The following is a 12,032-nucleotide window of genomic DNA, read 5'->3' as shown; positions in this document are numbered from 1 at the left end:
TCTCTCCAATCTCAGTCTTCCCTAACTGTACTATCTTTTTGGATATATACCCCTAAATGTGTCTTTCTAATACTTCCTGAACTAAACTGAGAAACACATGGAGGGCAGAGCTCCAAGTCTGATACCATTTCCTTATCACCCAACATAAGGCTACACATTCAGAACCTTCCTTTCCTCTTTTGTAAAATAAATAGCACTATCACCTACCTCCTAGAGTTGCTGGGAAGAATAAATGAGGTTTAATGTGAAAATATCCAGCACGTTGACTAGAATCAATTAGGAACTCAAATACTAATTTATTTGTCTTTCTACACACACACACACACACACACACACACACACACACACACACACACACACTTGGTGACTGGTCTTCCCACAAGGTGTTCTACTGAAAAATGTATTCTTTTGGGAGATGAACATCCAGGTTGTGCTAGCCGCCTAAGAGGACCTGCGGCAAGTCACAATTTCTTTACAACTTAGATTTTGTTCAAATGAAGATAAACAGTACTTGTTCTCATCTCTTATGATAGGGGGATAAAATGATATGATACATGAGGAAGCACTTTCTTTTGAAGAGCTACTGGCATTATTATTTTTCATAAGTCCTAGTTTCAGAAAGAAAAATCTTAAAACAACACAAGAGACAGCAAGATGTCAATGTTAAAGGGTGATTTGATGATGACTGTGAAAATCCCACTCTTGATATAGACTAGAAATGTCAGAAAGTTGTATTACTGTTCCTTGGGGTAGAAAAGCACAGATACCAAAAAGATTAGGTAGCTTTCTTTTTTTAACATAATCACCTGGGGCATTACTCATCTCCCATGCTGACATTTTCGAAGTCAAACAATATCATAAATATATCTAAGGGGCTTTGTGGGCCTCAGAATCTGGGCATATCCATTCGTCAGTGTTAACTGCAAACTAATAAAAAAAAGTGACATTAAAATCTCTGTATTTACTAGTATTGTAAACAAACTACATTATTATTCTCTTCTGCATTGAAGTATGCCAAGGTTAAAGGTAGGGAAAAAGAAGATAAAAATATGCTCTCCAAAATAAAGTGGGTTTTGTATCAATAAAAATTATCAACACCAGAAAGAACCACTATACATGTTGAGGATGACAAGGATTAAAATATATCCATAGAAGGATGATTCTGTCCCAAATATTTTTGTGAAAAAATATGGGAATCATGATTAGAAGAGAGTAATTTGAAGAGAAGCATATTAGAAGAAAAATATTTTTCTAAGAACAGCCACAAAAGGCATCAGATTTCGGTAGCAAAAAATATTTTAGAACTAAAATTTAAGCTCCTGTTTTTCTTCCATTTCAGAATGTAATCACCCAGACAGGTAGGTAAGTAGAGCTGTATGGTGTGATGAGAGAGAGAGAGAGAGAGAGAGAGAGAGAGAGAGAGAGAGAGAGAGAGAGAGGGAGAGAACACACACATTTGGGGAGATTTAATCTCTTTGCAAATTTCTTCTAATGTTAGTTTACAAAGTCAATTAAGGAATACCTATCCAAAACAGATCATCACTCTAACAAGCAATCATGTAAAAATGTATTCTCTTATTTTTCTGTGTTAAACACCTAACCACATTTTAAAAACATTTCAGCTTTATTAATTTGTACAAACATGCCCTTGCCATAATTTGTAATACATTTTATAAGTGACTAGAGATTTCATGCATCGCTAATTCATACATATAAATGTGAAGTTTGCATTAAACGTCTCTAAACAAAACCTTGCTTGCTATTTTTAGAAGGAGTAGGATAAAGAAGAGATAAGAGGACTCTCATTACAAAGACTGATCTTCTTAAAATTAAGGCTATTATGTTTTGAGCATCAACCTGCTACTGAAATAGTCCTGGTACCATGGTTTAAAAAGGCCCACATCTGAAAATACTACAATGGTTGATTGGCTTAAAAAATAACACATGAGAACCAGGGAAAACAGTGATTCTAAGTGGTTGGCATCATCCCAGAGCTGCTTTTTAGTACTCTTTTTGCTTCCTAGTACTCTTTTAAACTCCTTTGGCTATTAGTTCCCATCTCACACCATTTTTAGGTTTATGCCAAATAAATAAGGACCCTGCTACTACAAAGAGCAAAAAAGACCAAAGCAGCAAACTACCCACATGCACTCTACATCACCCAAATCTTTCAGGCTTTGCCTTGTTTGGCAATAGTAAAACAACAGAACCTTCCTGAAGATGGGCACATTTTATAGCATTTTTGGAACATATTATGGCACTTATTACTTATAATGATACTTAACTAAAACTTCTCTATCACTAAAAGTGAAATTTTTAAGATGTAACATTTGTATAGTTTCATACTTCAATTTTGCATTAAGGAAAAATCACACACAGCAATCAAGTGGACAAGTGATTGAAAAAAATGCTTAAACTATAATGAAAACATAATGGACATTTCTTGAAAATAAGATTAAGATGATTGTTTCGTTATTTTTAAAATTTGTATAAATATGTTGTTAATAAATTATAGTATTATAAGTAAGAGGGAAAAGCTCTTCTAAAATTGTTTTTAATAAGCCATTTAAAAATAATCTTCTTTTAAAAATAAGCTATTAACCATGGCTCATTTTTTTAAAAATGCTTAGATTGTTTTAATTATCTTCAAGTTCTAATATTCATACCTCTCCAATAAATAGTTTGTCACAATGCAAATGCTAAAGAAATGTTTAGATAATTTTGTATTTTTTAGTCTAAAAATCTATAGGAAATGCTGATTTCCTTAGAGATATCATTCTTAGCCACCTAAACAAAATGCAAGACTATATTTAGCAGCATATCTTTTAAATAGCGGAACACATTTTAAAAAGATAGGCCTATGCCCATTTAAATTTTATCTTGAAGTCTAAGAAAAACAGTCTATATAATATGCATAAGGCCATGAAGTCACATAATATTACTTAATATTACTTCGTAAAGTAAAATATATTCATATTTAAATAAAAATTAAAACCCAACCATTCTTAATCATGGTTTGAGTCTGATAACCAAAATCAAAAGTTTAATGTCATGCAAACTACATTTCACAAACTAACTAATGCAAAGCTCTAAGCTTTAAACTTTTTGACAGTGTCAATAAAATCCCCAGGAAAGGAGACTACTGCAACTTTCCTTGGAACATAGGCATTTTAAATCATGGTTAAGCAGACAGAATGTTAAGAATGGTATGGTTTTTATTTTCCATAGCAGGTTTATTGACGCCTTTTCTCTAGTAAAGTTTGAAAATCTGACACTACCTGTCCACATAGAAGGGGAAACAAAACTTGGTCAAAGTCTGTAGAACTTCCTGTGGAGAGAAAAAGAGATAATTTATACATCCAATGGGACCAATAAATCTAACATTAACCATGGCACACAATCTAGCAACTTTACCCTAAAGAAAGAGGAGACAGATGAAGAAATATGGGCTTTATCAATTACATGGGAGGAGTACCAGGCAGTCAATCATGAGAAATAATAAACATGATCAAACTTCATTAAAAATGAAAAATTAATCAAGAATCACACATGGGCAAGCAGCAGGAGTCATGCAGGAAAGCTCTGAAGGGAGGGAGGCGATTGGGTTGCTGAGTGTTAACACCCCTCCAGGGACCATCTCCAGCCTGACCATATGGATCAGAGTGAATAACACCGAGCCACATGGGTTTGGCCTGGCAGGGCCGCTGTTGCTGGCACCGTTTTTTGCCTGTTACCTAGGAACAGAGGGGGCTGGGATTAGACAACGCTTCCCAACATCAATAGGCCAAAGCACAAGCAGAATAGAAAGCCAACTTGAAGATAATTGTCTCTGAACATTGTCAACTACATGTTTTAGAGTGTAAAACTTCATTTTATTACTTTATAAAGGAGTTGTGATTTCTGGCATAAATTTATTTTGTAACCAAACTGTAACAATTTTAAGTATGTGCTATTTTTAGTTAAATGTCATCATAATTGGACACACTTACCTGCTTGTAATTTGTGAAAATTCAAAGCAAACTACTAGTTTATATATCTTTTAACAAATATGTAGGTACATAAAACCAAGCATGTTATTCAAGGGAAGTATACAAAAAGGGAACAAAAAGCAGAGTAACATTTCAAAGACTTACTTACAAAAAAGAAGCTTCTTACATTAAGAAAAGCACATTACTGTATGAGACACAATACACAGTGGGGTGTGTGACTTTTCCCAATGGACACATTTCATCTACATAGCATCTATACACATAACTAAATATATATACAAGTAATTAATTATTACTTTCTTCATAGTATTTTCTCTAGCTTGTTTTAATTTAACTGCAGACTTAGCCCACAGTTGGTGCTTAAGTTCACTGACCAATGTTATAAATTTTAAAAAGTATTTCTTTCATGCATTTGATTTGCTTTTTAACTATTCAAAATCCCAACTTAGAGACAAAATGAAGAACATCATTTTCAGTCATTGAGAAGCTGGTTCAAATAAAAACAAACTTGCCCACTGCAAATCCTAATCCAAGTGATAAATTAAAGGTCAGTTTACAAATGTAGCATTTTTCTAACCAATAATAATGAATTATCAATGCTAACTGGATTGATGCTTCTCGCTTCATTTAGCTTTAAAACCAGTTCTATCATTCAAGAAATAAACCACATCAATCTAATAACCCACTCAATGAAGCAGAAAGCACAGGGACTTGCTCTGCCAGAACATATTCCACCTACATAATTCAATTGAGCATATCCTATTTTTTAATATCATGGACTGGGACTATATACATCACAGCACTGTTAAGGCATGTCATGAAATAGTAAAGGAGTAGGAAACAAAAAATGAAAAAAGTGGATTCTAAGTGGCATTGTTGACACATTAGTTAATTTCATAATGTGGCATTCAAATGTTCTTATTTTTTGTTTTAAACTCATTTAAATAAATGGCTATTACTAATAGAGAATCAAAAGAACAAGAGCAATTTCTCAATGCATAATGTTATTATCAGGCAAATATTGGAAAAAAAGTCATATAAAACATTCATTTTAATGTCTGTAGTTTCAATTATAAAATAAACTGTAACGTACATACACATGATTTATATGCAAAAAAAATCCTTACATAATTCCTTTCACTTCAGGTTTCAAACACTACAGTCAATATCTCTTAACTTCAATATATGTGCCAAGCATTCTTTAAAACTCAGTACTAATGCTCCCTCATTGCCAAGATCAGCTACAAAGACAGTTATCCTTTACTCCTCAAAAGTTACAGGTGCAGAATTGCTTCTCTACTCTATGTTGGAGTTGAGCTGCCAAAAGGCCTCAAGATTTTTGAAAGAAAGGACCCCCATGGCTACGAGAAGGCATTGTGTTCCTCAGCAGAGTCAAAGGAATCTAATATGCCCAACTTATTACTCAGTACAATATAGAAACTACTTATCACTTTCTAATGTCAAGAGTAATAACCAACCGTGAACTTGTCTGTCAGATAATATTAGAACAAATATCAAAACACCAAATGTAGGCTGAGTATAACCCACCTCCCCAGAACTTTCCGTTTTACCCAAGAAAGCAGTGATAAGTCTAATTAAGCAGTGGGGCAGAGGGAGGGGAGGAAAGAAGGGAATACAGGCAAACGCAGGCACATGTTTGTGCATTACAATATGTTTCTTCATGTTTGTGATATTACAAGAGCTTGATATTCCAATTCAAGTCAAACAAGACGGTGGTGTGCTGTCAGAGGAGAAAACAAAAACGAGCGTCTACTCTGTGTTAGGCACATCACACGTCACCTCAATCAAAACTGAAAAACCTACTTCTTGGTTTAGGAAGGGAAGACAGGAAGAGGGAGGAAATAATAAGCAATGTTTCTTGTAAATAAAAACTGCTAAAATAAACAAATTTTTCAATACTTCTGGTTTTCCTATATATAACATTTAATTACCTTATTCTCTTTTCCAAAGGAAAACACAGTTATTTGAATATGAAAAGTACCACTCTCCAAAGAGGGGATTTTAAAACCCTGATTTAAACATATTTTGAGCATTATATTTAGAGCAGAGTGTCCTTCAGCGTTAACTTTACTGGGAAAAACAGTCATTAACCAGTTATTCCAACCCCTCTTTCTCTCTAGAACCAGTGCCTTTGGCTAGGGTAATTTCTTTGCAGATGATAATTTTCCTGTTTCCTCCCCTTTCTCTAGCCTACACAGCTCTTTCAGAGGATCTCAACTACTGCTATATAAATCGGATCTTCGAGATGCAGTGCAGCTGATGAAATGTAAATCACCTCTTTGCTAAGGGGGGTGGGGGGGAGATGGTGCCAGCTCTCCAGATCAATTCCCAAGTTTATATTTTCACAAATCTTTTTATGTACAGTTTGATTTTTTAACATTTTAATGAGCAAAAAAAAAGTGAATCTATAGTAACCAGTCACCACAGTTAAAGTGCAGGGCATGAACCAGATCCCAGGAGGAAACCAGTCCACCATGTCACCACTGGCTTTAGGACATTCGCCACCTGGTTCCATGTCCCCAGGTTCCAACTCTTTTCATAATCAAAACACTGCTGACATTATAAACCCCAGACGGGTTTTCTAAAATCCCTCCCAATCAATATATCCAACACATAACTTATTGGAGGCAACACTGAGCTCATTGATTAAGGTGAGTTCAGTAGCAAAGTTTTCAAAATAAATGAGACAAGAAAACACAACCAACCCCTTTGTGTCACCAGACAATTTATGAAATAGGCAATTTCCAAAAGGGCTTTTCTTCCAAACAAAATATCCAATACCTCAAAGGGGAAGAGGTAAGAGCAGAGGGGGCAGGGAGGAAGTGGATGACAGGCAGTCGCACAAACCTTTCAGTGATGCATATATTAAACAGCAGACTGCACAATGTAGTAGAAAAGCAACAATATCTACAAAGCTCTGCCCACAAGGAGATACTGAGCTTCAGACTATGAATCAAAATATGCAATTAACACACCTAACACTGATTCACTTGCAAATGAAAATCAGAAATGAACTCAAGATTCACCTCCATCTTTTTAGGATTCATTTCACCCAATTTGAATTCTCAACCAGTTAGAAGGCCCATCAAGGGAATTTACCCCAATCTGGAAAAAGTAGACTGTGTCATGCTGAAACTGGACCATTCTCTTAAAAAATCTGGGAAATCTTTAATGTGTATATTTTTCATCATAGAATCCTATTTGGAAGCAAAACTTCAAAGACTAAACTCGATGTAGTTCACTGGAATTATCTGTAACAAGAAGGCTAACCCAATTCACTCTGAATTTGGGGTGCAGGGTAAGGGAGGGTATAAGAGATCCTGCAACAGCTATCAGTTCAGATGTCAAACACTGTTTTCATTGCTTCGTTGAAATCCATAAATAAAAATTAGTTGTATTTGGCAGCTGAAAACAACTGACAGACACAGACATACACACCCTGCAAATAAATGCCATCTGAAAGACAAAAGCGCAGGCTGATTATAATGTCCACTGGGGTTATAGAATATTGGGAGATGAGGCATGTTCTCAATAGTTCAAAAGGAAAAAGAAAATATGTGCAGGAAAACATTTAAATAAAGAAAAAAGAGAGCATGAATAAATGAATGGATTTTCAAATATGTAAAGCTACAATCAGCCTCTTTGTAGCTTGCTGAAAGCTATATAGCAGTGGATAATTTACCTTTGTCCAAAAAGAGAGTGAAGGAGAGAGAGGCGGGAGACAGTGGGAGAACATTTCCTGAGTTTCCTACATCTAATTTATTTGTTCGTTTCAAAATGTAGATGTGTGATGAAAAGATCAGTGGAGCTCAAATTCCTAAAATACTCTATTTCTATGCTTAGACATTTTTTAATAGCATGAGGGAAGTGCTGACCCTCTAAGTCCTGCAATTGAGATCAGTGCAACTGACTTGAAAGAAAAGCCTCTGATTGATGATCTTAAAACTCAAGTTGAAAGTTAAAAACAGAACACACACAAAATCCAAACATACAAAAAGCTAACAAAATTTCAACTTTAAGCCATTTCAAGTTAAAACCAGGGATTCCAAGTGAAAGCTACCAGAGATTTTAATGCTTATGATTAAGAAGGGTATAACAGAATGGTAAGCTCTTAGAAGTTTAATTAGTACCAAGTTCAAGAGTGTTGATCAGAAATTTCCTAAATACGAAAACAGGAGATATAATTTTTCTCCTTCCCTATATATGCCTAATTAAATCTAAGATATATACATAGTTACAACCAAACTTTTATTTATTTTTTTCAGTGAAAAAAAGCTTTGAATAAGGGATTTTACAAAAAGGCCTTTCAACACCCGAACATAAAAGCTGGGTCAAATTTCTAACAACTCTGCTCAAATGCTAGAGTCTGCTTCCTCTCTTTGGTATATTTCAATATTTACTCCCAGTTTACTTTTTATAACTTTAGTTAATTTTGAGTCTTACACACATTTAATTATGCTAATTTGTATAATACCTAATATGCACAAAGATAAAATACAATAAAATATAGAAAGTCATCATATTCTATAACATGAACTTTATATCTAAATTACTGACATTAAGTACATAGGTAGAAAACAGAAGAGCCACCTCTAAAAACACTTTTATGTGTAAATCTTCATGACTTTTTGAAATCCAAAGGAAAAATATATTTTTTTAAAAAAGATATTTTCAAAAATATAATCTTATAAAAATTTTAATTTAACAAAGCCACCCCAACTTTTTATATCCTTTCCTTTCTTCAAAAAAAAGCTACTTAAAAATGTTCACAAATTAAATTTATCATATAAAATACTTTATTCTAGGATTTCATTTTATTCATTTTAAATCTTACAGCAAAAGGGTTGAAAATGAGAGTTATATTTATAAGGTCAATATTAAACATCAATAATTTTCTTGACACTTGTTTCAAACACTTCCAAAACAAACAAATGCTTTGGTTAGAATTTCTTACAATTAGCATTCAATGCCATCAGTAATAGGATTACTTGGACTTAATATTATTACTCTAAAATATTTTGCCTTATTTATTTCCTTAAACATTTTTCTGCACATTTATGTTATCAATATCTAAAAGGAAGAAAGATTGGGGAAAGTGGGGGAGGAGGCCACAAGTCAGTACATACCAAAGGAATAGGGTCCCAACGGTAAAACTGCAAACATGGTTTCACTGAAGAAGCAACTTGCCCTCAGGAAGACAGTATTTAAAAAAGAAAAAAAGAAAAAAAGAGCACTGATAGAAATAGTGTTTTATAAGCATATTAAAAAGCTGTCAGCTTTTAAATATTTTAAATGCACACAAAAATGTGCACAGATGGGCAACTTTTCTGCTCACATTATTCTAAAAAAATTTTTTCATTATCAAGCTCAAAGTCCTTGAATTTTTTAAACTTAATTGTGCCTCTATTTCTTAGAATTCACACCCCAAGGCCAAAGCTTTCCTGCCACCAGTCGTTCAAATCTGACTTGGACATTACACAGGAGGAGGCTCCAAGCCTCCCTGAGGTCTCACTCCTTTTACAACACACGAAAAAGCAGTCGATAATGGGCCCGTGTTGAATTCACTGCTCTCCACGTCTCCTCCTGGGACACAAGCCTAGCAGATGTGATAAAAACTGTGTCAGAGAAGTGGCTCTAGTTTGTGCCTTAATGACAACTTAAACCTCTAAACCAATACAACCAAAGGACTAACAGAACTGGCTGTTGCCTCTCTCTCCTGCCAATCTTCGAATATCTCTGAACTAAATTAGCACCTCTACCCACAACATCCCCTGCCACCCCACAAAATCCATTCCAATTTTAAAAGATAAATGAATTCAGCAAATGTGTTGAGAGAGAGAGAGAGAGAGAGAGAGAGAGAGAGAGAGAGAGAAATAGAGAAGAGTGTGTGTCCCCAACTGTCCTATAATTAAGCCCTAACACCACATATTTCATGTAGTTTATATTTTCTCAAGGTATGACTGTGCATTCAGCTGCCTTAAAGAACTACCTGGTATATATTCCCTCTCTCATTGTCCCAGTAAACATATTAGTATAAATGGTAGAGTTACAGTTTCCAAAAAGTGCCAGAGGTATAAAAAATTATTTTTAAATATGTCCAACCATAGAAAAGAAAAGTCATTATTCTGAGTTATCGAAACATTCTAATTATTAAAATTTATACAGAATTTTTTAAATGGTGGGGGGGTTATACTTTTGTAAGAACTCTTTGTCTTATCTAATAATATGGTACCAAAAAATAGATTTAAATATGTACTTCTGATAACATTTTCTAAATTCTATAATTCAGCCTTCAGATGATAGGCCCTTTTACCCAGTATCTTGAAAGCCTATTCAGTCACAATTGCGTACCCACTTAATCAGCAATCATTGTTCTGGGATGCAGGACTTTGTTGTCAAGACAAGCACCAAAACCTTAAAAAAATTTTTTTCAGAACTGGCATAAGAAAAAAGTGATCTTTGTCAGACAAGGACAAATTTATGCAAATCTTTTATAAACATTCACAAACATTTATTTAGCTTTTGAAATGTTGGCCTCATTTGAGAGCATGAAAATGAGGGGGAAGTAGGAAAACGCAAAGGACAGCTTAGAAGCTGGCACGCTACATAAATATTCAGAAGGAAGATTATAGGATTCATGTTAGGCTGTCTTAGGCTTCTCCAAAGTCCACACAGAATAGCAAAGAACAAAACTAACGAGAAGTACAGCAGATGTTAGACAATGCATCAGCCTCTTTTCCTCTCTCACTTGGCTATACTTGGACGCTTTTATATTTTCTTTCAATATGGTTAGGTCATTCAAGGATTCTCCTATAGACTCTGTATTGTGGCTACAGATCTATAAGCTGGAGGTCTGTCAGCTTTCCAAAAGTTTCCAATGAAAAGGCATTATGCAAATTCTACCTCTCTTACCCTCTTTCAGGAGGGGAAAAAAAGCCTCCAGTATGCAGCCATCGGAGTATTGGAAGCCCCAGCCTTCATTTCTGTATAGCTGTGTTTGCCTCAGGGCCACGCTGCTTGTTTTGACAGTGGATCCCCCTAGATAGTTGGGATTAGTCGAGCTTGTTTAGATAAACTTGAAATCAAGGCCTTCTCTAGGTAGACAGCTAGATGTAGCTACCGAGTTTCCAGCTGCCTCCTCCTTTCATCCCCAAACAACTGGAGATTCACTGTAGCTATCACAGCCACAGGCTATGTCACATACATAAGTACAAAATTAAAGGCTGCTAAAAGAAGCCTTTGTAAGTCTTAGTGCTAAAATAAGGAATCTGTACTGCTTGGTTTATACAAATTATTCAGGCACTACCAGTATGGAATTGAAATCATCAGTTAACAAGGCATATTAATCAAGGTTCCCAGCTTCTTTGGATAGACAGGATCATAGTTTGATAATATACCTAACCTTCTGCTTCTTAGCTCTTGAATGAGAGAGTAAGCGTTTACAATGTTGAAAAGGAAATAATAGGCTTTATTTACCCAGTGGCAGGGGATGTCAGACATCGCCAACAAACACTGTGAGCAGAATATGAAAATCAGAATGTAAATATCAAATCTACTTTTGAGAGAGAATTATTTAACAATGGATTAGACAAGACCTCACTCAACAGGCATCTGTAATTACAGAACTGTTTCACATCAACTTTCATTTCCTACAACTTGCAGATTCTGATGAAATGATATCAGGAGGATTCAAGAACTGATGAAATTTATATTCACAACAGATTAATAAAATCTCATTATAAAGAAAGAAGGCAGGTGATATAAAACACTATTGAAATAAAAAATTATACAATTCAAATAGTTTTCTAAATCTAACATTCAAGGATTTTACAACGTTTACAACTAGAAAATGTTTCTTCAGAGGGCAAACAAAATGCAAACAAGGAAAATAATTCAATTCCATATGTGTGTTTTATTCTACTTTACATAGCCTGCTTCAACATATAGATGATAGTGTTTATCTGAGGCTGCCTGGGATAAACTAAAAACAATGGCACTGGAACAGGTTTAAACTTTTTTTTT

The 12,032-nt window shown here is 34.6% G+C and overlaps 1 protein-coding gene across 6 annotated transcripts in view; it reads right to left on the bottom strand.

The window, feature by feature from the left end:
• The window catches only part of DENND1A (DENN domain containing 1A), a 465,276-nt gene that overhangs the window by 310,693 nt on the left and 142,551 nt on the right, over positions 1–12,032 (bottom strand). For 4 of the 6 annotated variants that reach the window (XM_036329706.1, XM_036329703.1, XM_036329704.1 and 1 more), the window contains one exon: positions 3,279–3,328. The exons of the other annotated variants lie outside the window; for them this stretch is intronic. In XM_036329706.1, coding sequence (XP_036185599.1) covers positions 3,279–3,328 — 50 coding nt within the window. The remainder of the gene's footprint in view (positions 1–3,278; positions 3,329–12,032) is intronic. 6 annotated transcript variants of the gene reach the window in all.

This window comes from Myotis myotis, unplaced genomic scaffold, assembly GCF_014108235.1.
Source record: "Myotis myotis isolate mMyoMyo1 unplaced genomic scaffold, mMyoMyo1.p scaffold_m19_p_12, whole genome shotgun sequence".
NCBI classification, from domain to species: Eukaryota; Metazoa; Chordata; class Mammalia; order Chiroptera; family Vespertilionidae; genus Myotis; species Myotis myotis.
The sequence above is the reverse complement of the archived record's forward strand: the minus strand, read 5'-3'. Positions and strand labels throughout refer to the sequence as shown.